The sequence below is a fragment of the Juglans microcarpa x Juglans regia genome, chromosome 4S (assembly GCF_004785595.1).
Source record: "Juglans microcarpa x Juglans regia isolate MS1-56 chromosome 4S, Jm3101_v1.0, whole genome shotgun sequence".
Taxonomy (NCBI): Eukaryota; Viridiplantae; Streptophyta; class Magnoliopsida; order Fagales; family Juglandaceae; genus Juglans; species Juglans microcarpa x Juglans regia.
This window is the reverse complement of record NC_054601.1, coordinates 12,206,878-12,226,748: the sequence shown is the minus strand read 5'-3', so window position 1 is coordinate 12,226,748 and position 19,871 is coordinate 12,206,878. Positions and strand designations below refer to the sequence as shown.

Below are 19,871 nucleotides of genomic sequence, written 5' to 3'. Positions count from 1 at the left end.
ATTTTTGGAGAGGGTAACCACCCTTGAAGATTTCTTCTTTTTCGAGTGTTGGAACTTATTCCTTGGAGCTAATTAAGGACTCTAAGTGCGTTTGGATGTTGAACTGATTTGAGTTGAGTTGAGTTGAGATGATAAAATATTGTTAGAATATTATTTTTTAATATTATTATTATTTTTAGATTTGAAAAAGTTGAATTGTTTATTATATTTTATATTGAAATTTGAAAAAGTTGTAATGATGAATTGAGATAAGTTGAGGTTCCAAACGAAGCCAGATCACTTGAGACTTTCAAAGGCAGAGTTTCAAAGAGATTCTACAAGAGAGAGAGAGAGAGTTGGGCCTAGGGGTAGTTGCAGTTACAAAAGAGGAGCAAATTGATAAGGATGTTTCTTTCATTCACATTACTTCTAAGGCTGCTTTTGAATGTTGAACTGAGTTGAGTTCTTTATGAATAGTAACGAGTTGAGATGGTAGAGTGAGTTTTGTAGAGTCCACTTAAAATGAGTTTAAATATGTTCGGATATTAAGATGAGTTTAGATATATTTATAGAAAATTGTAAAATAAATTGATGACATCATTACATTCAACTATTCATTTGACATATTAAAAATACTATCGGCGTCAAATGGCAAAAAAATTTCTTCAAGTTGCACTTGTAGCCATCCACATCAAATTAATTAGGGGCAAAATGGACAAAACATTACTTTCTATTTTTCCCAGCCACTGGTTTGTAGGCATCATGTGCCCACTGCAGAATTTCTGCCATTGGTCAGGGCGGTTACATCAAACAGTGTAGACTCACTCAACTTCTTTTCGGATGCAGTTTAAGTGGCTGTTTGGATGGTAGAAGAGGTTTAAAAATGAACTATATTGAGTTAAGTTTAACAACCAAACGGAGAGTTGCACACAACATGCAACCATCCTTTGGAACTAACAACATTTGAATGGATATTGTCCCTTCTATAGATAGGAAGTGACCATCAAGTCCGAAATGCCAAGCAATTGGCATTCTTGATTAGAGAATATTCGGATATGAAGCCACATATAGTTCTTTGTATCCAAAGGTGAAGACTCAAGATACCTTCGTAGATTAGGCTAGAAAGATGGCCTGATTTGTTATCATGTTTTTAGTTTTCACCATGTCATGAGAACAAGCTATATGATTGTATATATATTTTTGTATGACACTTAGCTTTCTAGTCATGCGTTTTCAAATGAGTCATATGTATTCTGTTATATAAAATTGGTGTGTAAACACACCAATTTTTAAGATGGCTAATGTGAAAAACTTTCATATAAGAAATATGTTAGATACGTAAATAAAGAGCCTATCAAATAAATTTTTTCAGAAGTATATTTAGCACAATTTAGTGACGTTTACTTCTGTCGTTCTCTAGTTTAATTGAAAAATACTTTAACCACAAATAGATTATACAAAAATAAATCTACAAAGTGACATCACTTGATATAGTACGTTAATTGTAAAGTTATTTTTATTGTATAGTATATCTAACGGATCATATGAAACTATATCTGTTTGTGAATTTATTTTGTATAATTATTTTGTGTCAGTAGTATTTCTCATATATAAATTATGTATGAAGGTCAATTTTGAATAATCCACTAGTTGACAAGTACCAAAATTGTTTAGAGGTTTCTTATTGACTCTACAAGATCTAAAGATATACTTATCCCTAGAATTTTGTAATTGTTGTCCTTACAAGGATTACACCACATCTTACGCGCGTGATCCTTGTGTCTCAAATGTACATAAAGCCCGTTTGAGGTCGTCACAACAAGTTTCTACCTTCGTACCAAATGGTGGAGAAGCTTATGCTGCAATTTAGCTGTCAAGTAAGAACTTTCTATTGGTATCAGGCCCACTAGGTATCAAGAATTTAGGTACTAACATACCACTTCATTCCGATGACCAGGGGTGTAAGAAAAAACCAACCGAACCGGGTTCAATATTGGCTCGATCGGTTTCAGTTTCGGTTTCTAAAAATCAAATTTGACTAAAAATCAATTCGATATTCGAATTAGACCGAACTGAATCGAAATACATATATATATATATATATTTTTTATTTACTTTGGAGTTGGACTTTTACTTTGGGGGTTTCATTTGCAATTAATTTAGTGTATTTCTTTAGATTTTTTTTTATTTAGTTAATTAGTTATACGTATGAACCCCAAGTGATTGGTCCAAGTGGTAAAGATCTTGGTCTTAGAGTATCACTCTCTTCAAGGCCAAAGTTCAACACTTTCTACTGCAAACAATCATTTGAGGCCACATCTTTTAGAAAAGTCAGCGAGTTAACCAATCTATATAGAAAAATGCGATGCACGGGATCAAAGTTTACTTTATAGGAGTGGGTTCAAAGGGTCCTGCCTGTTTTGAAAATAGTGTTTTGGCTCTATCATAATTGGGATAAAAAAAATTCATTTGGAAAAACCAACTAGCCCAACAAAAAAATCCAAATACAAATTAACATGTTAATCGAACCGAATGCGCTAGAACAGAAAAAATTGAAAGTTCTAATCTCTTGTATAAATCAAAATATATCGGTTCTTAAAATTCTAAAACTGACTTGTATCAATTCGATTTCAAAATATATTCAAAATCAGACCAAACCAAATGATTACATTCCTATTTATACTATCAAATACCTGATCTTCTTTATAGTCGTACTTGTGTTCCTTGGTAGTAAATGCAAACCGGCAAAAATAAATGAAGTGTTAGGTCTCTATATAAATCTAACAACTTATAAATTGATATAACGGAACATTAAATTTATTTTAAAATAAAATAATTTAACAATTAGAAGATTCACGTCAAAGATGTCAAAATCATTTTATAACATCACTCTATAAACTAATCATTTCTCAAAACGAGAACAACTTGACAATCTTTCTTAACGGTCATAGATGTGTTATACCAATTTGGGCTTCAAGCTGCAAAAATCCCACACGTGGGCCGCGGCCCATCTTAGAGGCCTAAGGGTTCAGGGTTTTTCTTCTCCCTCTCCTTTGTTCCAGTGTTCCGAGAGATTCCACAGACAGTGAAATGAGAGAAATACAGCTCTCGTTGAACAAAACCCAGAAAATCAGGCTCCAGAGAGCACTGGAAAAGCTCGAGTCTTTGTCTTCAAAGGTGAACTCCCATGCCTCTGTCACCATCGCCGATTCCATCCCTGTCAGCTACGAAGATGGCGTGCTCAAGTATCATTCTCTTCTCTAAGAGCTTCTTATATTCTGAAATTCGACTTCCTTTTCGAGGCTTCACTATTACATATCATCTATGCATGTGTATGCCTGTTTATCTCTCTCTTCATATATGTTCTATATAACAATTTCCTTTTTTGCTTAATTTTTTGGATTTAAGGGGTCATGGAACCTTGGACTTCAATGGAGAATTGGTTTCGACGGTCTGTGGCGTGGTCGAGCGCGTGAACAAGCTCGTCTATGTCCGCACGTTGCGGGCCAAGTAGTAGCACACATTGCAATTACATTTCAATTTTAATAGTACTGTACATTTTTCTCCTATCTAATTGTCGAATTTGGTATGATTTTTCAAATTATGATTAGGTACAAGCCAGAGGTCGGAGATATCATTGTAGGGCGTGTTAGCGAGGTGAAAATGAAATCCCCACCTCTAATTTTTTTTGGGTAGTTCTGATGATTAGCTTTAATGAAGCTAACATGCCCATTTGTACCTTTATAATTTATTCATGCGAGGTATTGCCGCATTGCGCTGCGTTTTTCATTATGGAACATTGTGCTTAAGTTGTGGAAGTCTAGCTGAGGCATATAAGCCTATAATTGCCTCTAGCAGTCTATTTTTCTACATCAAGACAAGCAATGCAGTTAGGGCTCACTTTTGGTTACTATTCACAATTTTGTGGCAATCCAATATATAAAAGGTTATGGCAGGAAGTTGCCCATAAATTCTTGAGAACATGATTTTCCAATCTGAAATATCCCTGATCAAGTTCTTCCCAGGCTAGGGTTCCTAAACGTGGTCAAATATCTTTTATGAATATATTTAGATAAAATATTGGTTATGAATATGTATTATCATTATGACCTGACTGCTTTCATGCTGCTATGCTTATTAATGAAAATATATTTATTTTCTTAATTTGGTGAAACAGATATAGCCAAAAAATAAAATATTACTCATTCAATCAAAGTGCATATTGTGCATATTTTCCCCTCTTTCTCTGTTTCTCCTAACCCGTACTTGCTCAGGTTGCTCAAAAGCGTTGGAGGTTGGACATAAATTATAGCCAGGATGCAGTTTTGATGCTTTCTTCAATGAACTTAGCAGATGGTATCCAGGTATTTCTCTTAGTGGCGAAACCTTGTAATGTGAATCTTTCGCAATGGTTTTCCTTCAGAAAGTATGCAATCCCTTGATATTAATGTAATTTTGCCCAAGCATAGCACATCTAAAAGATATCACAAAATTAATGTTTTAGTTCAGTTTAGGTGATCTTGCTACCCTTACAGCTTTTCTCAGCGTATTTGCTTGTATGTGACCTGTGCTAAATTTGAGTTGTTTTTCATCATCATTCATAAAACGGCACTGTGGTTAACTTAACAGAATGTTCTTATCGTTAAACATACTTTTATGTGTATCCTTTACTTATAACTCAGCTATCAGATATTGAGTCAGATAACAACAGTGCTAAGTGGCTGTTTTCCTGGTTTGCATGAAAGATTCAAGGCTTCTTCTTATGGATTCTTAGGGGACACGAATTTTGCGAATGTTGAAATATTTTGATTGGCACCAGGTGTCTGGGAATAACGTCCCGACTAATCCCAGGGGTGCACAGGCCCTCGGCAAGGAGTTTCCCGCAAGTGCACCTTGGGTAATTCAAGGGGAAAGTCCTCCAGTCCGATGGCCCCTAGAGATTCGTTGCACCCAAGGGGATTTGAACCTTAGACCTGGGGGGAACATACCCACAAGCCCAAGGCCTTTACCACTTGAGCCAACCCCTAAGGGTTTGTGAATGTTGAAATATTATTGGATACTGATCCTACTGATAAAAAAAATTGTTGGATACTTATCCTAAAATGATGTGGTGTGTATGGTGGTAAACTAGCATAATATTATATGAGTGCAGGCAATGAGAGGGCATTATTTGTTATTATTTAGATATAATGGTTCGCATCAAGGTGTATCAACTTCCTTCTGTGTATGCCTCCTGTGTACTTGGGCTATGCCTATTCTTTCAATAAAATTTTCTACTTATAAAATCAAGGCATATCAAGTCAGCGAGTCCTTGTGACCACTAAATGGCTTCATCTGGGCAAAAGATGTTGTACATCTTGACTGTTTTGGATACAGTTGCAAGCCTCACTCAAACTTTACCCTTTTTCTGGTAGAGACGACGAACCGCTTTGGATGAACTCAACATGCGCAGTATTTTTGAAGAGGATGATGTTATTTGTGTAAGTCCCATAATATTTATTGACCCATTCCAGAAAAAATGAATTAATAATAATCTTTTATAACAAGTGATGCTTCTTTTTCCAGGCTGAAGTCCGCGGTTTCCAACATGATGGCTTACACCTCCAAGCAAGAAGTCAGAAGTACGGGAAGGTTTGTTTTCTTTTGTAGCTTATAAACCTCTATATTCAGATCCAGAAAAAAGGAGGAAATAATTTTTATACTGGCTCTTTTCACCTTGAGATTTATTTATATGCAAGGAAATAAAGAAATTTACTCAATTTTTTAAAAAGACAATTCCTAAAAGTTAGGGAGCAAGTACAATCTGTTGGCCACTGTTATTGGCAGAGCTAGGTTGTTGCTTCCAGAGCAATTCCCCGCATGTGAAGCATCTCATTTGATGCTCATGTGATAACTATGGATGCAACTAAAGGTTCTCATTAAATTGGACTTGTGTTGTTAAGTAACTGGCTCCTTCGAGCATCTTTTGTGTTATTGTTCCTGTTGTTAGTACAATGTCATTGCCTTCATCCTTTAATGCTTGCTGCAGTTGTTAATATTAATTGTATTAATCGTAGTGATTTGCATTACAGCTTCAAAGGGGTCAACTGCTCACAGTTCCCCCTTATCTAGTGAAGAGACGCAAACAGCATTTCCACCATCTAGACCAGTATGGTGTTGACTTAATACTTGGCTGTAATGGATTCATATGGGTCGGTGAGCACGTTGAAGCCAGAGATGATATGGTAGAGGATCAAGAGAAAAAACCTGAATTGCAGAATGCTAAATCTCAAAAAAATTCCATGAGTCTTGAAGATCAAGAAAGAACTTACACTCCAATAGAGACAAGGCAGAATATATGTAGGATTGCAAATGCTATCCGTGTGTTGTCTACTTTAGGCTTCAATATAACTGCTGAAGTGATCATGGAGACAGTTAACTTGAGCAGCTCACTGAATCTTGATATTCATCAGATGCTTGGTTCAGAGTTCTGTGTTCTGGTTGCCGAGGGAGAGGCCGAGCGGAGAAGCTTAACTAAAAGGAAGGGGTGATTCTAGCATCACAATTATGGGCTAAGTTTTTAGAGAAGCTTCGACCCCTCTCGCACTCTGTGGAAGGGACAAGCACGTAAGAATTGGCAATACGTGTTAGTTCTGTCCTTCGATTGGGTGTGTGTTGTGATTGATAGGAAAATCAGGTTGCTGGCACGTTGGATCCCATCGAATTTGTTTGAAGCATCTCAGATCATTATGCTACTGTTATTATGTTAGAAAAAATAAAATCGCTTTAGAACCGCATTGGCAATGTGTTATTTCTGTAGATTTTCCATCACTTGGAGATTTCCCAAAGAAAATAGGAGTAATCGAACGGCTCACAGTTTCATTCATGACCTAAGATCTCAATTAGTACAAGAATTTTCACTAAAGTTGAAACAATGCCATATATTTAACCATAATTGACAACCATAAAATGGTCAAGACACAAGACTTCTAATAGTTGTAAAGGCTTTGGGTTTGGGAGTATGCTTTCCCAGGTCTAAGGTTCAAAATTCTTTGGATACAAATAATCTTTAGAGGTTATTGGATTGGAGGATTTTTCTCTTGAATTACTCGAGATGCACTTACGAGAAATTCCTTGTCGAGGGCTTATGCATTATCGGGATTAGTCGGAACGTTGTTCTTGGACACCCGGTGTCAATAAAAAAGCAAATATGGAATTAATGACAAAAAAAAGGTGGTTAGAGACTCAACAATCGCTCTCAAAAAATTGAAAGAGTGAGACAGGAAAGAAGAAAAATAAGAGTGAAAGAGAAATATAATCACAAAAACAATTCTGGTCCCTTGAATATGTAAACTCCATCCTTGTAAGCAAAAGCATATTTGAGCCCCCTTTTTATTTATGGATTGCAAACAATAGATAAGCTGGCTTTGTTGGTTTAAGTCATGAAAATAAGAGACAAAGTGGTTGAAAGTGTGCAACAGTTAGTAGTGGTGGTGGAAGAAGAGGAAGATGAAAAGCAGAAGGACAATGAGGGTAGGTAGGGAGAGGTGGATAGAGCGAATGAAGTTAAATAGAAAGAGTGGTAGGTGGGGGAAGATGAAGAGAAAAAGAAGGAACAAAAAATAAAAAATAAAAAAATAAGAAGAAGAAGAAGAAGAAGAAAAACTCACCTTAGGAGAGGATTCTCTCTCGAAGAAACTCTGGAAAGAAAGAGAAGAGGTAGGTGGAGGTTGTGTTCATGGAAAGGAAGATAGAAGAGAGATACAAAAAAGTTTAGTGAGCTTTCTACAGCAAGTGTAAATTGTGGACAACAAAAAGTATGATTTTTGACAACTCCAATGTCTATCATATCGCATCTTCCATGTAAAACTTTGAACATCTACAATTATCCTCTTTAGTTTTCTGAGACAAGATTACATCAAAAATTACGGGAAGCACTAATATTTTCTGTTTCCTCGGGAATCCAGTAGCATCAGATATTTTTAACAAGAGAAAGGCCAATCTGTTGTATTGGCATTTGGCAATATGTACAAGTCAAGGCTTATAAACTAAAGTTCGTCTTTCGGAGGCGCTTCGAAGCAGTGCTCATCCCAATAGTATGGGAACTTCAATCTTGCTGCAGTGTGAGGCATGAACCAGTCTTCATATATAAACCTGTAAGCAAGAGTCGATGCAAATTTTCCCTCAGAAAAATATGAGAAAAGAAAAAAGGAACCAAGAATCAGACAAAGATCCATAAGAAGACTTGAGGAATAAATTTCATAGCTGATGTTTCGTCAGTAATAGGAATTCTAGAGAAACTTGTATCCTGCACTTGGGATTAACAGTTTGTAAAATAATATTACTAAGAAGATTAATATGATCCATTGTGGAACCATAGGAAGATTAGTAGATGGTTCTCAACTAAAATGGTTATGATCACACTATTATAGATCATCGTAATTCCAAAGCTAATATTTTTTAGTCAGTCAAAAAAGTAATTTTGGTACTTTTCAGATTTTAATTCCGTCACTGAATTATCTAATTTTCAACATAGTTCTTGAAGTTATAAAAAGCCTCAATGTAACTTTATTCTACCTCACTGTCACTATATGAATAGTAATTGTGCTTTGAAATGGCTTTATATTTTGATTTGGAGGAAGTAGAAGTAGTGAAGTACACTATTCACCCTCTAAGTACCACACAATTTACAAAATGTACCCTAAACTACCAAAATTGACACATTGCACCCTTCAACTTGTGCAGACTATTCAAATTTAACCTTTAAGATGAATGAAAAATAAGTGGAAATAGGCGGTGGTAAAATCTTGAGAGTAAAATCGGAATAGAGGGTGTACATTGCATTCAATTACGACTGTTAGAGAAATGAAAAGTAGGTGAAAATAGGTGACTTGGTATAATCTGATGATTGAATCCAAATAGAAGGTGTGCATTCCAAAATGGGGCAGTCAATGGTAGCTGAAGGATGCAATATGTCAATTCGGCAGTTTAGGGTATTTTACCCTTTAAGATTTTGTTAGGTCAACATAATGACCTAATGCACCATGTCAAGTTGTAAGGACGTGAATCAAAATGGTTGCCACATTAGCAATTGATGGTCATGTAGTGATTGTGAGGAGGAAGGGCTATATTGAAGCATTTTTTAGAACTTCCAAGGAGTGAAATAAAATAAGTTATGATTCTAGAATGAAATTAAAATCTCACATAACTCAAGGATCAAAATCACATTTGACCTTTCCCAATATTAGGCTTTTAATTGATAGCTTTTTAACTTTCTTATTTTCTTTTTACAACCTCAAACTTCAACTCATTTTGCAATATGACTACCGAATTATCGAACTTGTAACTTAGGCCCCAATTTGAAAATGAAGTTAGAATTTACTCCCTCCTTAAGATCTAACCATTGATATGGATGAAAAAATGGTGGCATAGCACAACCATAAAGTTGGATCTTAAGGGAGAGGGGGGGGGGGGTGGCAAATTGAAAAAGGTGTTGAAGTTTGAGGAGGCCAAGTTTGTTAATTTGGTGGTTGAAAGTAGGGGTACTCTGAGGGGGCTAAAGTGTAATTATCCCTTTAAAACTTATTATATAAAGACTTGAAAAGGAAGATCTTTTTCTTGGAGCATTGTCCTTTTTTATATGAGTTTATGACGGTGAGAAGTTAAATCTGGAACCCAAAGCATTGTTTACAATGGAAACTGAAGGATACATCAGATGAATACAAGGAGATATTGGACAAGATAGATGACGTGTGGAAGGGCTTTTCTGTGCAGATTGTGCATGTGTGCAGAGAGATGAACATGATAGCAGACTACTTTGCAAAGGAGGGAACTAGGGGTGTTTCAAAAGTTTACAGTGCTCAAGTTCAACTTCCTAAGTCAAGGTATGGTTCTTCTAGATAAGGTAGGGCACCCTGTTTTGAGATGTAAAGAGTTTTTTGGCAAGTTTTGATACTGTATAGTGTTGATTTTTTTCTTATTGAATTGCTGTCAAGATTTAATTGTATTGGGTGATTGTAGAGGTTAATAGATTTTACTGAACATGGTTTTGGGACTTTAAGCATTGTTTTCAATTTCGTACCGTACCTGCCGGTACAGCCGATATTTTCCGTACCGGCCGCTGGGCCGGTACAGGTACCATATATGTTTCGTACCAGCCCAAATACAGGCCGGTACCGGCCTCAATTTCGGCCTGTACCGGCCTATATTTCGGCCTTCAATTTTTATTTTTATTTTTTCATTTTTTCAAACTACAAGCTTATTTTTTTACCCCAATTCAGACTAGGCTATTTATAATTTAGATATATGTATTTATATATAATTTATTCATATATAGACTATTATTTTGGAATATAATTTTTATATATATAATTTATTCATATATATATTTATATAAAAATTTATTCATATATCGACTATCTCGAAATGGTACACGAAACGATACCGGTACCGAAATATTTCGTTCCAGTGCCTTGACCGGTACGGTATTAAAACATTGCTTTTAAGTCCCAAGTGCAAAAAGTATTCATTTGCCATAAGTGAGAATTATACAACAAATTTGGGGTCTTGTCCTTTTACTAAAATAAAGAAAAAGAAAAAAGACAAACCAAAGCCCCTCCCATCCCACCTTGGGGGGGGGGGGGGGGGGAAGGGGGGGAATGGTCAGGAAAAGGATGATGGAGACCGTAATCAGCAGGTCAACTACGATTTTTTTGTAGCCATTTCAGATTGGACGGCTTTATTGTTGGATAATAAAAGCTACTCAAGAAGAGAAAGCCATAATAGCAGGTAATTGTATTCACCTGGAAATAAAATCTGTACGGAGTCATAAGGAATTGAATATGAAAAACAAAGGACGGATAATCTTAATCCTGTTTTTGATGACGTGGCATCACTAATTTTCTCTCTCGACTCGAGGGGCGATTAGGGTGCGATTTGGTTTGGCTTTACGATGGTCATGGCCGCCGGGCCCTCAGCGCCGCTGGGGAGGCAAGGTGATGCTGGTTCAAGGGTGGACCAGAACGTGCCAACGAAGGCAGTAGGAGTATCAACAGGTCCTCTTGGGGCTTCTAAGGGAATTTCTTTCGTTGATTTGATTGTGGCGAAACCTCAGGTTCTTCCTGAGGTTGATATCCCGTTGAAGGATCCTCGGTTTTGTGATGGGGAGATGTTTTTCTTGTTCTCAAAAGCGGAAATCAAACAATCGGCCAAGCCTTTTCGTTTTTCGGTGGTTTTAAAATTCTTGCATCATAGGCCATCTTTGGATCATGTTCGTGGCTTTATCAAGAGCAGATGGGGGTTGAAGTCTATGCCGGTTGTTGGACAACTTCGAAACCCACGGAATCTCCTGGTGCGAATTTCTAATGAAGAGGATTTTGTTGGGGTTATGGCTAGAGGAAATGCGGATGTCGCAGGGGTCCCGTATCGGATTTTTCACTAGACGCCGAATTTCGTTGAGGAGGAAGATTCCCCGTTGGTTCATGTTTGGTTGACACTTCCGGGTCTACCTCCGAATTTTTTTCATAATTCAATGTTGAAAAGCAATGGTGGGGGATTTGGGAGATTTTTTAAACGAGATAATGCGACGGTCTGCATGTCTCGTCCTGAGGCAGCTGGGATATGTGTGGAGCTAGATGTGCCAAAGCCTTTGAAGCATTCCTTTTGGCTGGGGGTTCCGGGTCTTCCAAATAGCCACTTTCAGGAGGTTATTTATGATGCAGTGCCTCAATACTGTGTTGGGTGTCGTAAACAAGGACACCAGGAAAATTCTTGTGGGCGTCGTAAGAAGACTGTGATTCAAGAGGAGGAGAATGGGGATCACTCTAAAAAGGTTTGGAAGCCAGTTGGAGTCAAAAAGGTGGTGCCACAACAATCGGTTGTTGAAGAGGGGGAGGTCAGGTACTCTATTTCTCGTTGGGCAGAGTTGCTAGAGGCTGTTAAGAAGAGGAAAAGGGAAGAGGAAGTGAAGATATCATGTGTTGCTTGTGGATTCAAAAGGCCAATTGTATGATAAAAAACAGATTGAATTAAGGGAGGTGGCAGACGTTGTTTCTGCTCGGAGGATAAATAAGGAAGGAAATGTTGTGGAAATGATGGAACCTACGGGTAAGGAAAAATTGATGGAAGCCAATGTTGGTCTAACCAATGTGGGTATGTCAGTTTCTCCTAGTAAAATTGTGGACAATTGGTTTGAGGTATCAAAAGAAGGTTCTGAGGATGACCGAATGTCTGTGAAGAGTCTTTCTCCGAGAAGTTCGCTCAGAGTTGTGGATGAAGCCTTGGAGTTTGAGTTGAGTTGATTATGTGATGTAGGAATTGGGGAATTCAAACAGGTTCGGTCCTTGTCGGAGGAGGAATTGGAGGAACTAGCTAATAAATGTTTTGATTCCGATTCAGAGTTACATGTTCCATTGAAGCGTCTAAGTGGAGTGAAAAAGAAGGGTCCGATGCATGTCCTGGAAAGGAGGACTCGGTCAAAAAAATAATAATTTTATTATGCAGTTTCTTATTTGGAACATTAGGGGAATTATTTCGTCGAAGAGTAGGCTTCGACATATTATGAATAAAAGTCGCCCCTCAGTGGTGGCATTGTTAGAGCCATTGATTGATTCTAATAAATGTGGGCGATGGGCACGATGGTTGCACCGGAGTAAGTTTATAAATAACGCTGAAGTAGGTGGTAAAATATGGTTGTTTTGGGATGAGGAGCTGGAATTTGAATTGATTTCTATGTCGAACCAGGCTTTGGTTGGATGTTTTGTTGGCGATAGTGTCAGAGTTATGGTGGTAATAGTCTATGCGAGTTGTTTCCGGAGGAAACGTACAGAGTTTTGGGAATTCTTATGTGCTTTAGATGCGGGTGGTTGGCCATTTGTGGTTGGGAGAGATTTTAACATTGTTCATACAGATGATGAAAAAGTGGGAGGTCTTTTGAGGCCTGCTCATGCAAAACTAGAGTTCAATAGTTGTATTCATGATTGTGGGTTGATTGAACTTCCTTCAGATGGGAATAAATTTTCTTGGTGTAATGGGAGACTTGGTGGTAGGCGAATTTGGGCAAAGTTGGATCGTATTTTGGTCTCTTCGACGTTCATGAATTTTTTTGAGGCTCATATAGAGTATCTTCCACGGACTTCGTCCGATCATTTTCCTATGCTTTTATATTTGAAACGGGAAAGAAGAGGAGGCATTAAATTTTTCAGGTTTCAACGTATGTGGAGATCTCACGAGGGGTTTCTTCCTTTGGTCCAGGAGGTTTGGAACCAAAATGTAGAAGGATCGCCAATGGTGAGAATTAGTAGGAAGTTGAAGTTGTTAAAAAATAAGTTGCGGAGATGGAATGTAGATACTTTTGGTAGAGTGGATTGGGAATTGAAGAAGGTGGCAAACCGTTTGGTGGAACTTGAGGAATTATTAGCTGTTGATTATTCCCAGGAGCGTGAAACAGAGCTTTTGGCTTGTAAACAACATCTTCAATGGATCAATAAAGAAGAAATTTTGAGCTGCCAAAAATTACGTATCAAATGGCTCAAAGAAGGGGATGCAAACACTGATTTTTTTCATGCTTCTATGCGGATTAAAAAGAAGAGTTTGGTTATAGATTATATGAATTTGGATAATGGACAGGTTTTGGACTCAACTGAAGCCGTGCATGATGGAGCAGTTCATTTCTTTCAGGATCTGCTGTCAACGTTGGATGTGAGATTGGAGGAAAATGATTTATGTTTATTATCGCCAAGTGTTTCAGATCAGGAAAATGAGGCCTTATGTGCGCCGCCTTCGTTAGAAGAAGTGAAAGCGGCATTGTGGTCTATTCCTCAGGATGGTAGCCCAAGGCCAGATGGGTATTCAGCAAGTTTTTTCAAACTAGCGTGGGAGGTGGTGAAACAGGATATTCTTGAGATGGCTAAGGAATTTTTCGAAGGCATTCCGTTGACTACATTCTTTGGGGCTACTAATCTTGTGCTAATTCCTAAGGTGGATGGCCCCGGCAAATTTTGGGCAATTTCGACCTATCAGTTTATGCTCGGTGGTTTATAAAATGGTAGCCAAGATTATGGTGTTTAGATTGGCTCCTGTCCTTGGGAATATTATTTCTCCAGAACAAGCGGCGTTTATTCGTGGGCGAAGTATTTTTGAAAACATGGTGTTGGCTCAGGAAATGGTGCATGGTATGAATCGAAAAACAAGGGGAGGAAATATTATGTTAAAGATTGATATGGCGAAGGCGTATGATCGTGTAAATTGGAGGTTTGTATTAAGGAGGTTGGGATTCTCAGACAAGTGGCGTTCTTTGATTTTTAATGCGATCTCCTCACCTATTTTTTTAGTCAAGTTAAATGGAAGTTGCAAAGGTTTTTTCAAACCTTCACGTGGGCTTCGTCAAGGTGAACCTCTTTCACCTTATCTTTTCATTTTATCAGAGGAGCTTCTTTCAAGGATGCTCCATAAAGCATTCAACAGGGTCATGTTAAATATTTTAATGTTTGTGGGGGTGTTCGTATCAGTCATTTATTATATGCCAATGATTTGTTGATTTTTGCGAATGGTGGGAAAGTCTCTAGTCAGAATTTGAGGAAGGTGCTAAGAAGATACGAAGAAATTTCGGGACAACTAATAAGTCCTCAAAAATCTTCAATTTTTTTCTCTTCCAATATCTCATGTGAACAGAAGGTGGAGTTGAAACGGATCTTAGGTTTTATTGAGGGGCGTGGCCTTGTACATACTTGGGCATTCCATTACATGTGGGTCAGATTACGTTGAGGTTGTTTGAGCCTTTGTTGACAAGGATACAAAAAAAGCTAACAGGTTGGAAAAGTAAATTGTTATCGTTTGGTGGAAAAATGATACTCATCAAGCATGATCTTAATAGTATGCCCTTTCATTTATTATCGGTGATGAATCTACGTAAGGGAATTTTTGGGAAACTGAAATCCATATTCTCAAAATTTCTTTGGGGCTCTAATGATGGAATAAAAAAGAGATCTTGGGTTTCTTGGCGGAAAATATGTTTGCTAGTAGAGGAGGGGGGGGGGGCTTGGCATTCGTGATTTGGCTGAGGTACAAATGTCTTTATTCATGAAATTTGCTTGGAAGCTGATGAGGAGTGGTTCTCTTTGGGCGGAATTTTTTGGAGCCAAATACGTGGGCAATTCATATATGTCGTTGGTAGTGGAAGGAGTTAGGGGGTCACGGTTCTGGTGAGGTTTTAAATAATTCAAGGTGACTGGTTCGTGAGGGGTCCTTGAGCTTTTGGCTTGACAATTGGCTGGGAAGTGGCCCTATTGCTGATAGGCAAGCTGTCGTGGGTGATAGGGGCTTCTAGGTCTCCCATTTATTTGAAGGCGAGGTATGTAATATGGCTCTGTTGCGGCAGTTGGTAGATGAGGAAACGATAAATGTAATCTTAGCAATGCAAGTGAGAATTCGTGAGGGCCAAGATATTCTGATCTGGAAGCACATGACAGATGGAAAGTTTACTACTAAATTGGCTTGGAATGTTGTAAGAACGCATGGGTTGTGTTGTCCATGGAAGAAATGGTTGTGGCAAAAGTATGTACCTAAGAAGATGTCTTTCTTATGTTGGCGTGCTCGTTGGAATGCGATCCCAGCAGATGAGGTAATAAAACAATTAGGAATTCCAATTGCTTCGAAATGCCATTGCTGTAATTTCTCAAATGTTGAGTCTGTGGATCATATGTTGTGTGATGGGGAAGGGCCAAGAAAAGTGTGGGATTTTTTTGCAGCAATATTTGGGATTCAATTACCTGCTAATCGACTATGGGCTAGAGTGATGAATGTATGGTGGTGCAGAGCGTCGAAAGCTTCACAAGTACGTTGTTTACGTGGTGTTACTCCTATTTTTATTTCTTGGGCTCTTTGGAAAACTCATTGTGCAGCTCGTATGGAGGGATTGAGATATGATTGGAAGAAGGTAATTAGAATGGTGAAAGGATTTATTATAGAAGCCTCGGGTATGATGGGGAAATTCAAGAAGTTAAGTCCACATGATATTACGGTTTTAAGAGAGTTAAATTGCCCATTGGTGGCGTTGGGTAGCAGGATGCCGAGAAGTGTTTCGTGGATTTTACCCGAGGTTGGGAGGGTAAAGCTTAATGTTGATGGGACTTCTTGTGGTAATCCTAGGCTGTTCGGAGGAGGAGGGATTGTTAGAGATGATTGCAGTCGTGTTTTAGGTGGTTTTGCTCATTGTTATGGTCAAGCCACAAATACCATTGCCGAATGTCATGCGGTGCTAGATGGGCTGTGGTTGTGCAATCAACTAGGTTTGAAAGATCTTGTTATTGAGACTAATTCTACTGTTATTGTGGGATGGTTTGTGTCAAGTGTTTGTAATTATTGGTACCTCTGGGCTTTTTGGGAGGAAGCTCAAAGTTTGTTTAGTTCTCTAAATGTTCAGATTAAACATGTGTTTAGAGAAGGGAATATGGTAGCGGATTATTTGGATAAACATGGTGCTGCAGGCGGTTCTATGGATTTTATTGGTGAAGAGATTAGTCCGGAGAGGCTTAGGGGGCTTTTACAAACGGATCGATTGGGTGTTCCGTACATTAGACGTAAGTTTTTTGTGGGGATAAAGTTTTTCTGGGTTTTTTAATGTAACTATGGTTATTCCTCCGCCTGAGTGAGGGTTTATTATTAATAAATGGAGGCAGAGCCCTCCTTTTTTTCCCAAAAAAAAATGAAAAACAAAGGTTCCAGCAAGTATCTTCTGGGCCACTGGATATATAAGATGTCGAGAGACAAAGATGCACTTAACAATCATAATATATTAGAAGTTATATAGTGTGTGATAGGCTGAAGAACTTGGGCATGACTGGTTTCTGGAGACCACGTGTCTCAACGAAGATTAGCTAATGTGAGAGACACAACTGTTTTGAAGTCTCAAGCAACAGTTATTTTGAAAACCTAAAGCCAGATCTACCCATCCTCGTCCTTCTTCAGACTAGAAAAGCAAGCATTGATTACAGAAATGTAACGATGATAAATATGGAGTTGGGAAGATTACATACACTTTGGCTGGCGGGCGAGATATAACAGCAAGCACTTGCAAATCTTCATGTTCATTTGTATTCCATACCTGCAATGTCACAAACAATAATAATAATAAATAAATAAATACTGGAGGATGATTGTTAAAAATTCTCAACATGATACAATGAATCAAGACATAAGTACAAGTTCCGTGATTTAAGAACTCAAAATTATTGAATTGAAAATAAATATAAAGATATACAAGTGTTGGTGCAACAAGTACATGCATTGTTGTTTAAATAATTAAGATATTTTTCCATACCAATTAAGCAAATAAAGTAAATGTTGACTACCTAGACATTGCCCAAGCCAAGAATCAGCAGTTCCCAAGGAAACTCATATCCAAATCGATGGCATCATCCAAGCATTATGATGTCATTAATCACATCTATGACTCTATAAATCAATCAATTAATAGCAATGTTTCAAATCACCAATTCACTACCAGCAACATGAAGCCAACTCTGGCATACCAATCTGTATCATCTCACCTTGAGATGTAAGAACTTAGACCCAATTTGACTGCAAGCTCAGTTAAATCAGACTAACGCATCTCAAAGTAGGAGTATTGGTTTTCGTAAATGGATCATTCCTAGTGTGCCCTGTCTTCAAGAGGTACATAACCATGCAAAGGACCAGAATCATAGCCACCCAACTCCAATCTATATCTCGGAGCCTCTTCAATTCCTTTACCTTTTTATGATCATCAAGTCTTATTTTTATGTATTTCATTTCTTTTCAACTTAAAATGACATGCTTAGGATTCACAAAATTCTCTAAAAAACTTGTGTACCCCCCATATTAGCGAAAACCTGCTCAATCTACATCATTAGATAACATATTCTTGGGCTATTAGAATACATAAAGTATAGTTTACCTGATGCGCATCATTTACAGGGATATGAAATGTGCTATTAGAATAGATTCTAAACTCTTGAGGCTTTCCAGGGTGCATCTCATATGAACTTGATGCAAGATACAGAGTTCCACTTCCCTTGAGGACAACAAAAACTTCTTCGCAGGAATGCCTGTGGATTGGTGTGCCTGATCGTGGGGCAAATGTCTGAAGCCATACCTCAACCTGCAAAAGCCCAAAACTTGAGTTATCTAATTTGAGAAAACAGATGTGCAACATCTTTAACTTGGTCCTTTAAAGAGGCTCATAGACAAGGTCAGTTCAAGCTAATATGTGTACACAGCTTCCAGACAGTGAGTGTTTCTATGGTTCAAAATTACTAACAGTAGGATAATATCCTTGGATACATTTCAATATGAGATACATCTCAACAATATAATCATATGATGTGTATGGTTTTCTTTATAGTCACCCTGTTCAAGATTCTAATATGAATTTTGAATTCACAAAGGGAGACTATGAAACTAGAGGGACAAGAAAGAGTACATTGAAATTTGGTATTGGATACCTCTTTCATTCCATGCATGAATGAACCTGCAACAGTTACGTGGGATAAACCGCCCCTTCCATAATTATCTTGTGGAAGCTCACTAATATTCCTAACCAGTGGTAATCCTGCATAAAAAATGAGAAAAAATCATTGTTATCTAAGACTAAGCAGTTAACCAAACTGATATGTAGCAGGATTTTCACCAAAGAGCTTAATCTGAAAGACAGTCATAGAGAACTCAAACTAACAGAGTCAGCCACGACTTCTTCATGGTTCTTGTCCAATTCTTTTTCACTTACAAAAGTTCCAGTCAAATTCATGAAAGATATGAAGAGAACAAGATTAAACACATGCATAACCGGCATTCCATCACAGGAAGAAATCAAGACATAACAGCATGCAAAAAATCAAAAGCACATTTAAATGAGTGATACACAATACTTAGAGTCTAAGTCAGATTTTCTTTTCTTTTGTTTTTTTTTTTTCCTTTTCCGGTAAACTAGATAAAATTCATGCATCGTAAGATACTTACTTCTTATTTTTCTTTTTATTATTGCAAAAATATTCATTTTTCTTAAGATTTCCACACATATTACTGCATACATAATTTGGTAACCCGAATCTTAAAATTCAAATGACTCCAATAAAATAACAGACCGGTCCAAATAATCAAAACCTCGAGAATTAGCCTCTAAACTAGCTGTCCAAGGCATGAATCATAAAATCATAGATCCAAACAACCCCCACCCCAACAAAAAAAAAAACCACTACAATTCTAATTTCTACTTCTATAGGGCACAACCATGAATTTCCATCCCAACAGTTGAAAAATGATTAAACCAACCAGAGTAAAAAAAGAAAAAGAGAAAAGGAAAATCAGGTTTTTAAGTACAGTGATCCAGATGACAAAGCAATGCAAAGTACGAGTTAATTATATCACGAAACTCTACGAAACTGTAGTTGATAAAAGTAAGAGCTACTCACCCTTGGTTGAGCAGTGAGAAGCCTCAGCCATCGCAGAGACTAAGAGCGACGTAAAGAAGAAAGTGAGCCAATGCACGGTCATTTTTCTCAAGAAGCTGTAGCACCTGTTGCGTTTATCACTTTGTGTGACCGCCTGCTGCGATATATAGGGTCGGTCATTGGGTGTCGGAGGGAAGGCAATTAGGTCGGCTAAAGTCGACTTAACAAATAATTTTTGTAAGAATCTGAAACTCTTATTACGGCACTATTTTTGCTGCTGTTTAGGCTGGGGAATAAACTTCTTTCCTTTGGATCTCTTATCGAAAATTCGAAATGCATTTAAGTTGGCAAATTAGCTCAAACATACGTTTAGATGTTAAATTAAGTTGAGTTAAGTTAAGTTAAATTGAGATAAAAGTTAAAAATTAAATAAAATATTGTTAAAATATTATTTTTTAATATTATTATTATTATTATTTTAAAATTTGA

At 37.5% G+C, this 19,871-nt stretch overlaps 2 protein-coding genes across 2 annotated transcripts; one reads left to right on the top strand and one right to left on the bottom strand.

Moving 5' to 3' along the window:
* Positions 1-300: 300 nt before the first annotated feature.
* LOC121263641 (exosome complex component RRP4 homolog) lies at positions 301-6,755 on the top strand. The gene is made up of 8 exons (XM_041166663.1): positions 301-331; positions 3,064-3,224; positions 3,388-3,489; positions 3,591-3,636; positions 4,254-4,343; positions 5,394-5,459; positions 5,545-5,610; positions 6,051-6,755. Exons 2-8 carry the CDS (start codon positions 3,070-3,072, stop codon positions 6,507-6,509), a joined length of 984 nt encoding a protein of 327 aa, XP_041022597.1. The 5' UTR covers positions 301-331; positions 3,064-3,069; the 3' UTR covers positions 6,510-6,755.
* Positions 6,756-7,828: 1,073 nt separating this feature from the next.
* On the bottom strand, positions 7,829-19,593 carry LOC121263640 (auxin-binding protein T85). The gene is made up of 5 exons (XM_041166662.1): positions 19,404-19,593; positions 18,438-18,544; positions 17,891-18,094; positions 16,992-17,059; positions 7,829-8,112 (listed from the first exon to the last, which is right to left on the bottom strand). Exons 1-5 carry the CDS (start codon positions 19,483-19,485, stop codon positions 8,007-8,009), a joined length of 567 nt encoding a protein of 188 aa, XP_041022596.1. The 5' UTR covers positions 19,486-19,593; the 3' UTR covers positions 7,829-8,006.
* Between the last annotated feature and the right edge of the window lie 278 nt (positions 19,594-19,871).